A 20,151-nucleotide genomic window follows, 5' to 3' on the forward strand; every position below is an offset into this window, starting at 1 on the left:
AGTTATTATTATTATTATTATTATTATTATTATTATTATTATTATTATTATTATATTTCAGCCATTTAACTCTTCCCTACAGGGACCCAGATACGGTGCAGCTCTGGGAATATGCATCTTCTCACTTACCTCAAGGAAAACCCTGCTGGGTGTTCTGCTGGCACATAAATGTCCTCTATCCTTTACCTACAAAGGTAACTGTACAGAAGAAACTCACGGTGGCTGTGATGCTAAACACTGTGACCCTGATGTGCCCAATGTGATAATGATTACCCATGGTGGACAGTGTTTGGTGGAGCGTCCTGATCAAAACACGCTTGGAAGCAGGAGCGGCATCCACTTCAGAAATGGCTTGTCTCCAGAAACTCTATGTACGAACAGTGCTCAGGCCTTTCGTTCATAGGGTCGCCATGAGTTGTCTATGACTCAATGGCACCTAACAACAACAAACAACATCCTTTACCTAACTAGTGTGGACTTGTTATTGGAGACTTCTGTTCAGTGGCCCACACTTCCAGGAAGCCAATACCATCCTTTTTTTCCAGGGCAGCGGAATAACAGTGTCTACTGCCAGAATACTCTGTGTTTTCACTAATATAGCACTCATCAAACTACATTATAATTATTTAGTTGTCTGTGTTCCCCACTGGGCTGAATGTATTTTAATATATTTAAATGAATGAATATAAAAAAAGGGCACTGAATAACACACTGGATAATTCCTGGACAGCAGTTTTATAAAAACACAGAGAGGTTCTACATATGGTCATTTCTTATGCAGTGAGCAAAATGCCAATTACCCTAAGTCGTCTTATATTGTTAGTTGGTAAGACAAGATTTCCTTGCTTTAAAAAGATAAGGAAACACACTGTCTGAGAACAAGGCTGGTGCCTTATCTTCTTAACTCAGTTCAGTTCAAGGAACATTTATTGAGCACCAGTCATTATGCTCAGCTCAGGGAAACAAAGATGAATAAGACACAGTCCTGGTCCTCATCAAGTTTACAGACTTGCCTGAAGAGCTTTAACAGACATAGATAAGTAGTCAGCCGGCACAGGGACATGGTCCAATCTTGACTGAGAACGTCAGGGAAGATTTCCTGGGGGGCTTGTTTGAGCTGAGTCATAAAGGAAGTTGTGTGTTTGGTAATATATCTGATGAAGAAACATTGATTTAAAAAAAAACAAAAAGAAAAGAAAGACAAAAGGAAGAATATCTCAAAATTCATTGCTTTCAAGTTGGAATCAACTCCTCGCTGACCCTCTCCAGTGGGCTCCTGCGGCCTGCAGATCACACGAGAGGAGACTGCTCATTTTTATCTGAGGTGGCACTGGTGGACTGGAGCTGTCCGAGAAGAGTGGCCTTTGAGTTGGCAGCTCAATTCCATATGGACGAGGCTACCACGGCCCCCTAAGGAAATGACATCATCTGTGCAGGGAGAATAAAGAAGGAGCACAGTCCATAAGCTATCGCCCCACAACTCAAAAGCCACAACTCTCTGGCAGTTTGAAGGCATCACTGGCTCCCTGGGAGGAAAGTGGACAATCTCCTCCTTGTGTGGTTTTACAGCCTTGGAAACATGAAAGAGGGTGAGACTTAGTCAGTTCTGATTCCATAGCTCTGAGAGATAGACAGAGAGACATACGGTACACACACAGAGAAAACATAAATAGAAAGGTGCAGCAGATAAAGGATCCCAAGAGGCTAAGTGGGAAGGTGGGATCCAGATTGCAGAGGGCAATGCAGGCACTAGTAAGCAAATTAGATTTTATCCTGTCGGTGAGGAGCAGCCACTGAAGACCGGCATATTGATTTTCATTTTAAGGAAATTACTTTGGAAGTAGTGTTGGGAATGGATTTTGCAGGGGGTGATCTGGGAGCAAAGAAACTGGTTAACACGCTATTGCAACATTTCGGAAAATAGATGATAAGGGCTTATAAATGGTGTTAAATGGCCCAATAATGATAGCACTTCCCCTTTCTCCTCTCATATGTCACCTGAGAACAACAAGGAAAACCAGAAAGAAAAATGCACACTCTCGATTTATTAAAACTCTAACCCTGGCGCACAACTGATAGGAAAAGAGAGGCAAATGAAGTTAAGGACAAACGGGGTGAAAACAGATACCACTGAAAATACGTCGACAGGGGCAAATCTTAGATCAAGGTAGCAAGGTACAGCTCTCTATAGATGGGATTTCCCAAGGGGCAAAATAAGCACTCCGTTATTTAGAACCAGAGGAATATTGCCCAGGAATGGGCAACGAAAGAATTTTGTGTGTGTTTTATTTTAAATTGATTTTAATGAACGTTTACAGAGACTTTGGATTTCCATTCATTCAAGCTGACAAGGAAAATGCTTGAGTGTCACGCCTTGATCCTCTTTGGAGAAGAAATAACAATCTCCTAATTAAGGAGAGAACGTCACAACACACCTAGGGGGATTCCTCCTCAGTCGGAACAGAGACCTGCTTACTCACCACAGTGGGTTTTCTCAAATATATTGGGCAGGAAGGAGTCACGCCATTAAAACTGAGAGGGAGTTAAAAATGGAGACACAATTTCGTAAAATACTATAACATGAGGGAGTCTAGAGAGCATGATGCTGATTGAACCAACACAGTCTATCAAGGATAAACACTAAACTTTCTATTGTAAAAATAGAAGGATAACTAGTAAGATGTGTACAAATGTCCAAAGGGACAATGGGAAAGAAAGAAGAGGGTGGAAAACGGGGCAGGGTGGAAATCACTGGAAGAGCAGAGCTTAGTGGGCAGTGTGGAAAAGCAGGTCAAGAGTAATTTAATACAATGGAAGTGAATGATTATATGAAACACAATGTCAATGAAAGATTGTATAAAGCACAATGTCCATGAACGAAACGGACATGAATTACTGTATGCAAACTCGCAAAAAAATACAAAAAAAGAACTGCACAAATATGATAAAATCAAACAGAAAAATAAACCAGGGGAGAGGACAGGAAAAGAGAGCGCAAAAGTCCTTCCATGGAGCAAATGAAAAATCCCAACTAGACCACAATTCCCATTTCATAATATAAAAATATTGCTAAGTGTTAAAAAGAAAGCAGAACTCCATGCATGATGAGGCACTTTTATCACTAGGAGTTCAAAGCAGAAATATAAGGGCTCAGGGAAGATATGGTGAGATAAGGCAAAAAGGGGAAATACAAGTTGACAAGACTTAAAAAATAAAGCAAATAAGCACAGTGGAAAGGAGCTTGGACACTGTTCAGCACTTTTTCCAGGAGACTGTGGCTCACTTCCATTTCCTCAGTAGGCTTGTTGTAGTTATGTGCCGTTGCCTGCAACTCACAGTGACCCTATGTACAACAGCCCTAAACCCTGATCGATCCTGTGCAAATCTTAGTGTCTCTGATACACCTACCCCATTACCCTAGTCACTGAAATCAATCCATTTCATTGAGGGTCTTTCTCTCCTACGCTGTCCCTCCACCCTCCCAAGCATGACGTCTTTCTCCAAGGACTGACCCTGTCTTGCAACATGTCCAAAATATGTCAGACGAAGCTTCAGAATCCTTGCCTCCAAGAAGCAGCCTGGCTTCACCCTCTCCAGGACAAACTTGTTCTCCTAGCAGTCCATGATATATTCAATACTCTTCTCCTGAACCACAGCTCAAAGGCATCAACTCTCCTTCTATCATCCCTAGTCATTGTCCAGCTTTCTGATGCATAGCAAGTAATGGCAAAGATTGTGGCCTATATCGGGTGCACCTTAGTGTACAGGTGGATGAAAAGTTAAGTGAAAGAAATTACTCTTTCTCCTTTGTCTTTCACATTTATCCTATATGTGGTGAGTGTCCTACAGAAAAATACTAAAAATAATGTAAGTAAACATGTACTTCAAAGATATGGATCACAGAAAAAACTGATAAATAAAATTTATTTCGTGAATGAGAATCATATTCCAGGAGAAAATGTACACGGCATGACCAAGAGTAAAACAGCATTCACTAAAAGCACTTGGCATTTCTATGGGAAAGAGCTAGTGTAAAACACAATGTATACAAACTTTGTAAGTAAACCAGTATAAAATGAAAACTTTATTTTTAAAAAAAAAAACCCACCACTTGACATTCCAATACAGAGAAAAAGAGACTTTAGATATCAAGGATATAAAAGAAGAAACAGTAAAAATAATAATTAAATAAGTAAATCAAGGCACTTGAAAGTGGAAAATTACAGAGTAGCTACACAGAGTAAAATGCAACTCTTTCATCCTGGAAGTTAATGGAGCAAAGAGAATGACACATAAATTTTATCTCCTGACAAATGATAGTAAAGCATAAAGGGAAAAGAAAAATGTCTTTTACACATTCAAGAATGAGCTCGGCGTGAAGGCATTATTAAAGAGCAAACTTTAGACAAACCAAACTAAATCGAAAATCAGAAAAAGGGCTGCGAGTGACAGTTTGGCACATTTACTTGTGAAACTAAAATTTTGAAAATGGGGGAAGGATGGCTCAGAGCAGAACGACAATGTTGTAAATGCATAATTAGCAAAGACTAGGACTAGATGGAGGAGAGCGGTGAGTCCGGAGAGTACACTGGTTTTCTTCCCACCTTTTCCAGCCATGGTTCATGAAATATGTAAGATTTACTGAACTATATTTTCACATAATAAGGTAAATACACTGCGAAATAATAGAATCACTCAAAAAGGGCTATGAATACATTAACGGGAATGGAGAGGAAGACTTGAAGCCTGGGAATATACTGATTTTATGATTTCTCAAAAACCAAAAATTCAACAGATATTGTCTAAAAGTAAAAAAAAAAAAATAGTACGCTGGTGTTATGGATCAAGTCGAAATTGACTCACTGCTGAGCCACCAGTGGGGAAACTCCTTATCAAGAGGCTACCAGAGCTCCAAGATACAGTCTATCTATGAAATCATACTTATTAAAATATTTTCTCTTCATGCAAATACTTTCTACAACTGCCTGTCAATCCTGCCCTCTCCCTGCGTGGTTATTTTCATAAGCACTGTGCAAATTCAGGGAGCCCTGGTGGCCTAGTGGGAAAGGGGTTGTGCTGTCAATCAAAAGGCAAGAGGTTTGAATCCACCAGCTGTTCTGAATTAGGAAGATGGACAATCTCCCCCTTGTATGATTTACAGCTCCTGAAAACCCGCTGGAGGGTCGGCTGTAATTCAGTTCCCACTGGACCACAATGAATAAGTGAACAATGCAAACTGTGTACTTTTTTTAACACGTTACCATGAAAATAGAATTGCCTTGAAAAAAGAGCTTTCTCCAGAGACTCGTCCCTCCTAATGATATTCTCAAAGTATATGAAACAAAGTCTCCCCTCCCGCCTTCCAAGGACTATTGCAGCTATGTTTCTTCAAAAGTAGACGTGTTTGTTCTTGGTATTTGACAGTCCATGGTATGGACAGTATTTTTTTGCCAACACCAGACCCCTAAGGCACCAATTTTTCTTTTGTATTCTTCCTCATTGTCAAGTTTTTACATACATATGAGGGGAATGGAAATACCATGACGTGGGCCATGCACACTACATTCCTCAAGGCAAAATTCTTTATCTTTAGCACCTTAAAGAGCTCCTATGGAGATCTGCCCAGTGCAATATGTCATTTCATTTCCTGATTGAAAAAATGCGCATTGTTGTGGATCCAATAAAATGAAATCTTTGACTACATGAATTTTTTCTCCATTTAATAAGTCGTGGTTTACTGGTTCAGGTGTGAGAATCTGTTTTTTCCTTCATGTTGAAGCAAAATTCATAGTGTTAGAAATTCATCAGCAAGTGTTTCAAGCTGTTTTTGTTTTCAGCTAGCAAGGCTGTGTCACAGGCTGTAATGAAGGCAATTAATGAATCTTCTCCAATTCTGATACCACAGTCTTCTTCATATGGTATGGCCTCTCGCATTAACTGCATAGCACGCACATTAAACAAATATGGTGAAAGGATACTGACCCATGGTTGACGCTCCACTGGGTTTCTGAGGCTAGAAATGGCACAGGAAGAGATTTCCCATCTTTCTCCTTTGGAGCTTCTGGAAGATTCTAACTGCCATTAACGCATGGCCTTTGGGCTAGAAGTGAAATTCCTTCAGTACTAATACTATGAGATCAGAGTTCACTTGCTCACCCTCACTCATACTCATTCTCTCTCTCTTTCTCTCTCCGTCTTCCTCTCCCCCAATCCCCACATATTATACACACACACACACCCTCTCCTATTAGAATGTATTTGTTGTTGAGGACCACTGAGTTGCAAGCAACTCATAACTGACCTTCCAACAAGTTTTCAGAGGCAGTAAATTACATGGGAGGAAATTATCCATCTTTCTCTTGGGGAGTTGCTGGTAGATTTGAACTGCATACCTTCAGGTTGGCAGTGCAATTCTTTACCACTAAGCTACCAAAGCTCTAATAAGGCAGAGAGTGTCCACTGTCTTATCTCTAGCACTTTGAATTCATTAGGCCTTGTAGTCAATCAATAAAGCTTTATTTAATAAACAGACATCAAGACATCCCAGTCAAGAGAAAGAAAAATTAATGTCACCTTCTAGCACACTATATATGTATATCTGTTTACACAAAAATAAAAAACCCAACTTTATCAACAAAAGGAAATAAAATGAAAACCAAAATCCAGACATTTTGCATTTTAAGTCATATTTGTCAGCAATAATTTTGCAATGATCATCATCATATATGATATTAAAAGAAGAGGAATCTTCATGGTAAATTCATCCATCACTCCTTACCTCCTACTTTGCCCAGGTGGCACCGTCTACAGGGAACTGAAATGCTAACTAACCCAAAAGTGGCACCTCTGGTAGTTTACATTCACCAGTGGCTGTGGATGAAAGACGGGCAATCTCCTCGCGTGTGGCTCACAGCCTCCTCCCAGACTCAATTATGAATTGGTTCTTACTCGACAGGAATGAGCTCCTATTTTAAACATAGTAAATTGTTGTTCTTATTTGTCACCAAGTTATAACCAACTCATAACTGACCCTTCAGTGGATTTTCAAGAGGCTATAATGTGCATGGGGAAAATGCCCATCTTTCTCCTTTGGAGCAGCTTAGTGGATTCAAACTGCCTGCCACCAAGTTGGCAGTGCAATCTCTTACCCACTAGGCCATCAGAGCTCCCAAAATATTAACCATAACAATGGAACCATAACAATGGGATGACAATAAAACACCTGAGAAATGACCAAGGTTGATACAGATTGATCTCCCAGTTCAGGTCCATAGGAAATTGGCTGATTTCATTTTATCTGTGAAACAGGTATGTTGTGATATGGAGATAGCTCTTATATATCTAGATTTGCAATGCCTGGGAGGGGAGAAGCCACAGCTTGTTGGTGTGAGTAACAGAACGCAGAAGTAGTACACAGAGTCAGGGAGTACTGCGTCAAAAAAAAACAAAACAATCTCCCTCAAAGAAAACAGGAAGGTCAACAACGGTTTTGTTTTGTATCCTATGTTCTCAGTAGATTCTTGTAAAAATGAGTAGGTTCACTGACCTACCATCACCTATGACTCCAGTTGTTAATTGAATTGAGAAAGAGAAACTTCTGAAGCACAGAAGACTCCATCCTATAGGGATTGGGGATCTAAAGAAAAGGAGGGGCACTAGCCCCAGCTCCCAGCTCCCTAACCCAGGATAAAATGTGCCTGTTTTTCTAACAGGCAGCTGATCTCCCTTACACAGCCTCCCTCCCCCTGGAGGGCCTTTCCATTCTTACCTGGATGAAGATATATTCATCCTGCACCACCAGGGAACTGATGTCAATGGAACGAGCAAAGGGCCCACTCCGGGTCGTCTCTGCACATTCCTGGATCCTGCAGGTAAGGTAGTGAGCATCTGAAACGGGACAGCAAAAGGACACTTAGACACAGAGGGAATGGAATGTCATGCATACATAGCTCTCAGCAGCCCCCACAACTACACTCACTCCATGAGGAACTGTAATGACACAACACCACGATGTCCTTTTCTTGGCCACAAAATTGGTAATTTCAAAGAATGGCAGTATCTAGTCTTGGCAAAGAAGGTGAGGAAAGAGTTAAGTTCACATTCTGTTAGCAAAGGGGTCAGTTTATGCAGCTTTTTGGTAGAAAAAAAAATATTGACACATTTGTTGGAATTTTAAATGTGCATATTTTTTTGCCCAGCAATTCTACTTTAGGGGAAGTTTTCTAAAGAAATGCCCATTTATTTTTTTCAGACAAAGACAAGGGCAGAGCTATTCATTGTGACAGTCTTCATAACAGTGAAACACTGGAAATGGATGAAATGGACATGAATTAAGGAACATTTAAAAAACAATTACATCCAGATTATAGAAAATGAAGCTGTGGTTAATCAGAGACACACATATGCATCAATATGATAATTCCTTCAAGATGCAGTGTTTGGAAAACGCTCCTCATTTTTTTTTTAACTAAGTACTAAAACCTTAAGGCGAAGTTCAACTCAGTTCTATAGGATCGTTATTACTTGAAATTATCTCAATGATACACAACAACAACAATATTGTGTGGCTGAAGCCCTTAAGCATACACACTGTTAACATGCTAACTACAACCCCAAAATCTGAAGGTTTAGGTCCTCCCAGAGGCATTCACTGCAAGAAAGGTTTGGGGAACTTAGAAAATCAGTTGCTGAAAATTCCATAAGACACAGTTCTACCGTGACACACTCACAGGTTGCCAAGAATCAAGATTAATTTGCTGGCAGTTGGTTATACGTAAAACTAGCTAAAGCTGAAATCTGTGTAGGTGGAAACCTGTCAGGAAAGGAAAAGGTAAATATTTTCCACTAAAACCAGTAAAGACTGCATCCTGTCAATTACAGGAAACATGTAAGAAATAGAAAAACAATGTGGTCCTGTCCTGATCCAATTCTCATAGGTGTCACTGTTTCATGTATGTTAGACTAGAACCTCACTTTTATAGATCAGTGTTATAAGGCTCTGAAAAGAAGGGTTTCATACACACACACACACACACACACACACACACACACACAGAGAGATTACTCTTTAGGACAACAATGGATTTAAGGAGTTGAGTTGAAACAGGGTATTATTTTTTCACATTATAACTACTTCTCATTTATTGACTATTTTGCATTTATAACAATAGTTACAAATGGTAGTTATAGCAGATGACACAACCCTGCTTGCTGAAACTGAGAAGGGCCTGAAGAGCTTGCTGCAGAAGGTCGTAGACTGCAGCCTTCAATACAGATTGAAGCTCAACATCAAGAAACAAAGATTCTCACCACTGGGCTGACTGACAGTATCATGATGGATGGCAAAGAAATTCAGAGAGTCAACAGCTTCAGTTTGTTTGGCTCTACAATCAGCAGTCTTGGGACTAACAGCCAGGAAATCAAGAGATGAATTGCATTGGGAAAGTCTATTGCCAGAAACCTCTCAAAAGTATTGAAGAATAACGATGTCAGTCTGGAGACTAAGGTGCACCTGATACAGGCCATGGTCTTTGCAATTATTTGCTATGCAACAGAAAGCTGGACGAAGACTAGGGATGATAGAAGAAGAATTGATGCCTTTGAGCTGTGGTGCTGGAGAAGAGTGCAGAATATAGCATGGACTGCTAGGAGAACAAACAAGTTCATCTTAGATAGGGTAAAATCAGGCTGCTCCTTGGAGGCAAGTGTTCTGAAGCTTTGTCTGACATACTTCTGATATGCTGCAAGGAGGAATCGGTTCTTAGAAAAGGACATCATGCTTGGGAGAGTGGAGGGACAATGCAGGAGAGGAAGACCCTCTATGAGATGGATTGATTCAGTCACTGGGGCAATGGGAGTAGGTGTATCAGAGAAAGTAAGATTGGCACAGGATAGAGCAGGGTGTAGGGCTGTTGTACACAGGGTTGCTATGAGACTTGAAGGCACATAACAACAACAATAGTTAAATAAAAACAACCACCTTTACTATCCACTACTTTGTGCATTAAAGATGCATATCTAATAGAAATGAAAACTAGGATGTAGGGGGACAATAAGCTGGCTATGATGGTTAAGGTAATGTGCCCACTTTGCTGGACCACAATTTTCAGGGGTTTGGGAGTTTTGTAAGAACGAAGACATACCCTATTTTGTGATCTGATTTTGTCATCTTTCATTTTCACATAACATTTTTTTTTATTGCATAACAACTTGATCTTTGAAACCCAAGTACATGGATAAGTGAAGTTATGTTTTTGTTTGGTGCTGTTGAGTCAAGTACAACTCATAGTGACCCTATGAACAACAGATGTAAACCCTGCCCTATCTTGTACCATCCTCATACTTCCTGACATGTTAGAGCTCATTGTGGCAGCCACCATCAATCCATCTAGTTGAGAGTCTTCCAAGCTTTCTGTCCCTCTCCAAGAAACAGACTCTCCTAAGCAATATGCCCAAAGCGTGTGAGATGAAACTTTATCATCTTTGCTTCCATGGAGCACTCTGGCTGTACTTTCTCCAAAACATATTTGTTTGTTCTTTTGGCAGTCCATAGGATGTTCAGTGCTCTTTTCCAACACCACAGCTCAAAGGCATCAATTCTTCTTCTGTCATCATGATTCACTGTCCAGCTCTCAGATGCATAGCAAGTGATAAGACAGACGATGGCCTGAATTACACACACTCTAGTCATCAAAATGACTTAGTTGCTCCTCAATAATTTGGAGAAGTCCCTGACTGCAGATTTTCCCAGTGCAGTATGTCTCTTAATTTCCTGACTGCTGGTACCAGTGGTGCTGTCGATCCAAGTAAGATGAAATTGTTGACAACTTCAACCTCTTCTCCATACACTATGATGCAGCCTATTGATTCAGTGGAAAGATTTGTTTTCTTGATGTTGAGATGCAATTCATATCAAATGCTGCATTCTTTGATTTCATCCAACAAATTATTCCAGCCCTCTTTACGTTCAGCAAGCAACGTTGTGTCATCTGCATGTTGTTGTTGTTATTATGTACGTCAAGTTGCCTATGACTCTTAATGACCCTATGTGCAACAGCCCTAAACCCTGCTCTATCCTGGGCCAATCTTACAGTCTCAGACAAACCCACCTCCCATTACTCCAGTCACTGAATCAATCCATCTCATTGAGGGCCTTCCTCTTCTGTGCTATCCCTCCACCCTCCCAAGCATGCTGTCCTTCTTCAAGGACTGGTCCCTCCTTACAACATGTCCAAAGTATGTCAGATAAAGCTTCAGAATCCTTGCCTCCAAGGAGCAGCGTGGCTTTACCCTCTCCAGGATGAATCTGTTTGTTCTCTTAGCAGTCCATGGTATATTCAATACTCTTCTCCAACATCACAGCTCAAAGGCATCAATTCTCCTTCTATCATCCCTAGTCATTGTCCAGCTCTCTGATGCATAGCAAGTAATTGCAAAGACCATGGCCTGTATCAGGAGCACCTTAGTCTCCAGACTGACATCATTGCTCTTCAGTACTTTTGAGAGGACTCTGACAGCAGACTTTCCCAACACAATACAGCTTTTAATTTCCTGGTTGCTGGAGCATAGGTTATTGGTGAATCTTCCTCTGATTTTGATGTCATATTCAATATTACATGCAACACTAAACTGTCAGTTTGCTGTATTTGGGGAATACATGCTCTAATTAGAATAGCACTTGTCTATCAGTTTGCTGTACTGAGGTAATTTATGGGTTGTTGAGATGCGGAAAGCTACATGTCATTGATGTGTCAAATGCCACAAGGGTCACGGTGGGCAGGTTTCAGTAGAGCTCCCAGATTAAGACAGACTAGGAAGCCGGTGTGTTCATCCACTTAAATAATAGGCCTCTGAAAACACTCTGAACAGTAGCAGAACATGGATAGTTAATAGTATTAGAGGCAGAGCCCAGATTGGAAGTCGATCAAAATGAGAAAAAATTGTGGCAAACATCCTTTAATAATTGGAACATGGAATGTGTGAAGTACGAATGTTGGAAAATGAGAAGAAAAATGAAATGGAATGCATGAACATCAACATTCTAGGCATTAGTGAGATGAGACAGACTAGCTTTGGCCACTTTGAATGTGACAATCACATGGTATACTATGCTAGAAATGAAAAACAGAAAAAGAATGATGTTGCAGTGATAGTCAAAAAGTCAGTTTAAAAAAAGGTACGTGAAGAGCAGAGAGTAAATGGGTCATTTCTGTTCTTACAATAAGAATACATTTATACATTTCTTGAATTATTCCAAAAGTCTATTTTAAGTAGATTACCACCTGAATTCTCCTAAAGTAATCATTCCAAAATAAAGCATCAGCTGATGAGGAATTCTTGACTTGGAAAGACCTTCTGACTATGTCAAGGCTGGTCCAAAAAAGATCATCCATTCTTCTGCATGTTCCTTAAAGAAAACCTATGGATGAATCTCTGCAAATAATTCACTATAGAATACGGAGTAAACACAATTACTCATTTAATTGAATTATATTAAAAATATATGGCCTAAATCATAAGCAGGCAGCAGTTTATAATTAAAAGTAGAGAAGACTTTGCCATCTTAAAAAATATATTACTACATATATCTCTATAATATAATCATCATTTAGTGCATGTGCACATGTGTGCATTGTGTTATTGGATGCAGTGGAAAGAACAAAGAAAAGCCAAAGTCAAAAGGTTTAAAGAAATAACATGTTTATCATAGTTTAGTTTGGCACAAGTAAATTATCCCAAACTTCTTATTTCTTTAAGTCACTGATTGTTTCAGCAAATATGCTGTTGGAGTTGGTACTGTTTGAGAAATGAGATAGAGCTTCTCACAAGTCCTGCTGTCCAGGAAGGAATTTACTCCTATTATTTAAAGCTTTCTATCACATACTTTTATTTCATGGCTGATGATAACTGATAAAGAACAGATCTGGTAGGAAATGAATACATGACTTCAGTATGTGTTAACGGGAGCTCTGGAGGTGAAGTCCCTCGAGTGTTGTAATGTTAAGTCAAAGGGGAACTCCTCTGGCAATTTGCATGAATGTACCAACCACTCTGGAGACAAAGATAGGCCACCTATTCCTATGTGATTAATAGTCTCCAAAAACCTGAAGGAGCGTCCACTATGATGAGTGAGTTTCTGCTCAACAGCAGTAAGTATGAGTCTGAGTGTTTTTAGTACGTGGTACACACTTAATTCTCCAATATTCATATTTGAACAGAGACTCTTCGCCTTGCTACCCATGAGCCCAACATGCCTGGCCTTGCCTCCCTTCTCTCAGACACCAATCTTGTCCACCTCCCACCCAAGCCCCTCAGCGTTTCTTTCCCCACACATCCAGATGGTGTCTGAGCCTGAATGGGTCTGTCTCCTCCTCATTGTGGTGGCCCTGCCCCATGGCTGGGTCCAGCACTTTTCCACTGCCTGGCTTGCGGCAGCCACTGCACAGCTAATGCACACGTGGATGATAGATTGGCACTGAGCAGTCCAAGGCGAGGAGCCAGAATTAGCTCTCACATCCAAGCCTGAGTGAATCCCTCCCAGCTTCAAAACCACCAACCATTCTCAGGGCCCTAGGACAAAGCCCACATATCTTATTATAGAACAGAAGGTCTTTTACAATGAGCCTATGGAACTGGCCTGTGAAGAGAAGAGGAACATAAAATGAGCTGGAGGTGAGAGGGTGGCACGCGCAGTGTCAGGGACTATTGAAGGTGGTGGGATGAGGGTGAAATGAAGAGTGTAGGCCTCTTGGCAACTCAGCCGCTCCTCAGCTTCAGTTTATTGTCGATTTCAGGAATAAGATATTCTGATATTTCAAACAAACAAATCCCCTAATTCCTTAAACACAAATTTTCAGATTTAAATATACTGACAGCGAATTTAAATTTAAAATCATGTGTAGGCTAAACAAAACACATCTACAGGACAAATAAGACCCAGAATCCACTCATTTCCCATATCTACTTTCTAATTTAATCCCTACCCACATTTGCAGGGTCAGAGAAACAGTTTAACCTCATTTCCAAGACTAAGTTGGTCACCATTCTCTCAATCCAGCCTGCATTTTCCTTCTTTAACTTTGCTTGGGAAGAAAGCCAAGCATGGCTGGGCTTTCCGACTTTGAGCTGAGGAGAGAGAGGAAGTCAGGAGCCTCTTAGAAGCCTGCCCACCAGGAATATTCTGGAACTCACACTGCCTGAGAAATCTGCTCCTCGAACGAGACTCAAAACACAACAAAAAGTGGTAGCAAATACATGAAAAGAAACCACAAGTGTTGACATGACAACCTGCTTCGGTCTTGTCTGCAAGTGTTCACAAAGTTCCCCATGCTGGTAATGAAAGGTGCACACAGGAGGCCATCTGCTTATCTGCTCTCCCTCCACCAGGCTCAAACCTCCTGTCTGTTTACTATTCTATGAGGCAGCCTCCACTCCGCAGCAGTGTGCTATTTACTGTTCACTCTCCAATTTGAACACTTTTTAAAAAAAGAATCACAAATATCCAATGCCACCTCACACAACATCAAGAGCTACCTCAACCTTGGCCTGTGGCAGGTGAAATATGGCGCCAACCTTGCCCTACTTTTTTTTGGCTTTTCTCTTCCCTGCTCTACTGTCCAGCAAGGAATGAAAGGTCTGATTTAAGCAAGGCAGTATGAAAATGAGTTTTTGAAATCCACTTAAAATTCAGAGGCTTTGCAGTCTTTTGCTGGACTCAGACTTCGGGAGTTGCAAAGAAATGGAATGAATAGAAAGTATGCTGGTGTTCACTGCCTGCTGAGAGCCCAAGATGGGGACAGAGAAAAAACCAAATTCCCAGATAGATTGGGGAGAAGTAATCGAGGGTTGTAGATGGCCTATTGGTGTCCAGGGTAGGTGCCAGACCCAACTGGGTTTCAAAACTCTCTCATTGCCATAGAGTCAGATCTAATTCATAGCTGACCCTCCAATAGGTTTCTGAAAGGTGTAAATTGTTTGGGAAGAGTCTGTTCATCTTCCTGGGCTTAAACCTCAGATTTGGACTTTGGGAGTTAATCTCAAATGATTTTGGATACATGGGTGGAGATTCTATGATGTAACAGAGACAATAGTTATCATATAATCTGAAATTTCACAGCAGGCTTCACACATGTGTAGATATTTTGCTTTTTAATAATACTGGGTTATAAAACACCAGAAATAAAAATGTCCCAGCTATTGTGGTATCTGAGAGCATGGAAAGAGAATTCTGCATTTGTTCCTTCCTAGTTGACTGTGCTACAGGTAACTTAGTCTTTGCCTCTGAGAAGTGTTATCAAGATGAAGTAAGATTCTGCCGGGGGGTTGCAAGGATGACGCAGGTCTGGGTAGTGCAGGGCGGTTAAGCACGAAGAACCATACCACTCACACCTAACATAACGTACGGAAAATGCTCAGCATTTAAAAGAGCAATAAACGTTAGCCATGCTTCATCATGAAAACTGATGACGGAACTTTAAACTTGGGATCCACCAGATCAAGAAAAGAAATGCTCTGTGTGGAGACAGTGGTAGACTCCTTGCCTGCCATGGGGGAGCCCCAGCTCCGACTCTGGGCCCACACACCTCACGCGCAGTCACCACTCTTTCGCAGTGTGTTGCTAGGATGTGGACAAGGTTTCAGAAGAGTTTGCACATGTGGATAGACTATGAAAAAGGATCTGTTCAACCGCTGCATTAAATGTGGCCAGTGAAAATCCTGAACAACCCAGAGATCCTCTGTGGACCTCACTGTGTACCAAGAGGCCATGACTCACTAACAGCAATGACCTGTACTACTATGGAGAATCAAAGAGCCATGCTGGTGGCCTTGGGGTGAGAAGCTGAGCTGCAATCCTGAAGGTAAGTGGTTCAAATCCACCAGTTACTCTGCAGAAGAAGAATGGTGATCTCCCACGTGATTAACGGCCTCTGAAAACCCACTGGAGGCTCAGCCATGGGTTAGTTTTGACTCAACAACACACACCACCGACGACAACACTAATAACTTCAGGAGGTCCAGGTGGGACAGTAGTTAGGGACTCAGCAGCTAACTGAGAGGTCTGCTTTTTGAACCCACCCACCTCTCCTCAGGAGAATGCTGTAGCATCTACATCCACAAGGATTTACAGCCTTGGAAATGCCATGGGGCAGTCTGTCTATGTCCCATAAGGTCACTGAGTCAGAATTAACTCAACAGCAACCGATAACTGGTAGTTAAACTCTAAATTTATATCACTGTTTATTTTCTCTAAGCACTACTGGGGCTGACACAAGGAAAAAGACATACACTGGCTGGAACAATCCAGGGAGGTTTCACGGTGGAGTCAGCACTTGAGCTCAGTCTGGAAGGGAAGGTATGCAGGGAAGTCCCAAACACTGAGGTGAGACAGCACAGAGTCTTTGGCATACACGAAGCAAAGGGGAGCCATATATGACGACATGTTCACTGGTTAGCTTTTGATTAATCCTTTTTTTGTGAAATTCTATTTTCTATTATCTCCTTTGAAACGGCCTCAAGTGGAAACAAGAAAGACCAGACTGGAATGGAGATCTCATTTGACTATCTCTATAGCAAATCAGAGACAGAGGCAGAGAGAGAAAAAGAAAGAGAGCTTGATTCAAAATGCTTGAGAATTCCACGACCCTCGTGATTAATGTATTTCAAAATGTGAAATGTCTTTCTAAGGGAATCTAAGAGCTGGTGTTGTTACTGTTCCATTTAGAAAAACCGAAAACTCAAAAGGCATTGTTTCCTGCATTACAAAGAGAGGAGGGTATGTGTGACAGCAGTCAGGAACAAAGGAGTGCACTGCAGGTAGGGTAGGGCTGTGGCTGGGGAAAGGAGAGTAGGGGAAAACAATAGGCAATAATAAAAATAAAATAAAACATTTTCTATGCTAAAAAAAAAAAAGAAAAAGGGAAAGGAAAAATAAGTAAATAAAGAGTCTTCTCAGCACTTTGGAACTATCTGGTCCTGCTTCAAACAAGCTTTACTGCTCAAGGATCACCCAAGGAGGTGACAACATCTCCCCAGGACAGCCAGCTTCAGCTTCTGTGTCTTTCCGCCCTGCAGAGGCTGACCTCCTGCTGGATCAGGCTGGAAAAGGGTGCCCTGAGGCTGATTCATGGAGAGGCTATAGGTGTCATGGTCTGTGATAAAAGCCAGGTGGAAGAGAACCTAAGATAAAGTTCTTGCCCTCTGAGAATCCCAGGTAGTGAGAGAGATGAGATGTTCACATGAGAACATGCCTGGTATTTGTGCGAGACAAGCAGTGGCTGAGGAACTTGGAAGGAGGAACGAAGACAGTCTGCCATCCTTGGCCTTTTCTGTCATCAGGTTACATTTCACTCAGGATTTCACAGGGCTAACCTCCTCCATTCAGTAAGGCAAGTATCTCATCAACAGGAACCTTGAACTCCAGACCTCCCCGAACAGTCTTTTCAAAACAGCTCTGCCAAACCTCTCCCAAACAGTCACCTCTGTGGGCCCAAGGACTGCTTCAGTCCTGCTGTGTCTCTCCTCACGCTGACCTCATGATGCTCCAGTAAATGCTAGTTAAGTGGAATTAAATTCTATTAAAAGCCTACATATTTTTGTTAGGTTGAATTACATTATGACTTGTGATTATGTTTTACCTTTGAGATTATTAAATATTCAAACCATCCTATTTGTCATGCCTCTTTGCCACTGCGGAGGTGGGTGGGGGGAGAATCCAAAACAAACTTTCCCAGATTCGCTCAACTTCCATCCCTTTGGGTAATATACAGATTGTCAAAAATTGAAAAACTAAATTAAAACTGTGAACAAAAAAGCAAATTCAGCTCTTCAGGTTTTGTCTTAGAGAAATACCCAGGAGCTATTTATTTTAAATAACATTAACTCTACTGCAAATAAGGGGGAAACAAGCAGATTCTTAAAAAGTCTGAAAAAGTGATTTAACTTCTATACACCTCCTGATTTGTCAGTCTATAGCTAGAAGAAAAGGGGGCTCTGGTGGCCTAGTGGTCAGAAGCTATGCTGCAATCCCCAAGGCACACAGTTCAAATCCACCATCTGCTCTGCAGGAGAAGGCTGTACAATCTCCTCCTGTGTGATTACTGGCTCCAAAAACCCACCGGAGGGTTAGCTATGGGTTAGTTCCTACCTGAGAACAAGAACAACAACAGCAAGAAGAAAAAGAATATTGCTTCTAGACCTAAACGCTACTTGCGGTATCTCACTGCTGTATGCTCATAAGAAGATTCTGACTCATAGTGACCCTACAGGACAGAACAGCACCACTCCACAAAGCTTCCTAGGCTAGAGGGTGTCATTATTGCCGTAGGTCATCAGGTCTTTTCTCCTGTGGAGGTGCTGGTGGGTTTGAACCATTGACCCTTCAGTTCACCGCTGAGAGCTTGAACCATGCTTCTACCAAGGCTTCATGATTTGAGGCATAAAACCAGAAAATCAAACTTGTCACCAGACGGATTCTAACTGAGCGAGTCTAGAGGCTGGAGTGGAACTAACCCGTAGAGTTCCAGGAGTCAGAATCTACATATCACGGTAGTAGTGTTTCTGTTTGTTCATATCAAATAGAAGGAGGCAAAGTGTCTCATCTTTCTCTTGGTGGATTTGAATTGTTGACCTTCTCATTAGCAGGCAAACACACAAATCCTGGGCCACCAGAGCTCCCAACTTGAGGCATGACCCATTGTCGTCCTGTTGAATCTGACTCACAGAAATCGTCCATCAGGTTTCTGAGGATGGAAGTCTTTACAGGAACAGACTGCTCATTTTTCTTCTATGGAGCTGCTGGTCTACTTGAACTGCAGACCTTTTGGTTAATGGCCTAGCACACTGTACACTACACCAGCAGGGCTCTGAGAACAAATCTAGTTCACTTCTATTCCTTCCTTTGGGCTTTCAATTCCTGTTTGAGATTTCAAATTTCTAGAGTGACATTTCTATCTGCCCAAAGGAGAATTCCGGTAGCTCTGGCCTCCTAAGAACAGAATCTGGAAAAGTTTACAGATACTTAGCAGTCACGGTTACCTTAAATACCTTAGTAATCCTGCAGTTCTATTCAGGGCACTTTTCATTCAACACGACAGATAAACTGACCTTAATTATGATAACTTGATGATAATAAAAACAACAGCAGAGAGTGAGTGACAACTTCAAATGTTCACTCTGGTGTTCTAGAAACTATGCATTAAAGAGACAGACAATGAGAGACACAGAGATAGAGAAATATAATAAGACAAAAGGAAACTGGGGGACATTCAAAGACAATTTCCAAAAAAGAGTAGAAAAAAAATTGAATCCTTAATCTCATGATATAAACACATGCTTCATACTATAAGTATATTAAGTAATTAATTGTTGTTGTGCTAGGAAAACAAACAGATTCCTCCTGGAAAGGGTTAAACCGGGTGGCTCCTTGGAGGCAAGGATTCTGAGGCTCTGTCTAACATACTTTGGACATGTTGTGAAGAACGGCCTCTGCTTGGAGGACATCAGGCTTGGGAGGCTGGAGGGAGAGCGCAGGGGGGGAAGGCCCTCTATGAGGTGGATTGATTCAGTGACTGGGATAATCGGGATGGGAGTGTCAGAGGCAGTGCGATTGGCACAGGACAGAGCAGAGTTTAGGGCTGTTGTACATAGGGTCGCTATGAGTCACAAGCGACTCGATGGCACATAACAACAACAATTGTTGTTGTTGATGGCCTTCAAGTCGAGCACAACTCATAGCGAGCCTATGAACAAAAGGCCTGAAGGCCCACTGCATCTATTGACATTTATCAAAGTCCACAGAGTTTACAGAGACAAGTTATTTAGTAAGTGAATGCCACGCCTCCTTTATTAATCAATTATAATTAAAGCTATAAAACACAATGTCTATGACTGACTGGCAATGCAGTATGGTTTGTAAGCTTTTACAAAATAAAAAATTTTAAAAAGATAAAAACCAAACTGGTTCATGCTGACACTCTTAAACTCTGCCAAGACTAGAGATCATTCCATGATTTTAAGTTTCATATAGAAGTCTGAGTCCCAAAGTGAGCCAGGAACAAGCCAGAAAGGAAATTCTGGATCTAAACAAAGAGGGGACCAACAGAAATACAAACATTTCTATTGGGTTTGCTCTAGAGTAGCGAAGCCAGGTTCAGA

General features: G+C 41.3%; 1 protein-coding gene across 1 annotated transcript in view; it reads right to left on the reverse strand.

Moving 5' to 3' along the window:
- SORCS3 (sortilin-related VPS10 domain containing receptor 3) overlaps window positions 1-20,151 on the reverse strand; it is an 839,716-nt gene that overhangs the window by 200,368 nt on the left and 619,197 nt on the right. Inside the window, exon 7 of the mRNA XM_006879952.1 lies at window positions 7,769-7,887. Coding sequence (XP_006880014.1) covers window positions 7,769-7,887 — 119 coding nt within the window. The remainder of the gene's footprint in view (window positions 1-7,768; window positions 7,888-20,151) is intronic.

This window comes from Elephantulus edwardii, unplaced genomic scaffold (genome assembly GCF_000299155.1).
Source record: "Elephantulus edwardii isolate Elephantulus edwardi_28Jun2011 unplaced genomic scaffold, EleEdw1.0 scaffold00006, whole genome shotgun sequence".
In the NCBI taxonomy this organism is placed as follows: domain Eukaryota; kingdom Metazoa; phylum Chordata; class Mammalia; order Macroscelidea; family Macroscelididae; genus Elephantulus; species Elephantulus edwardii.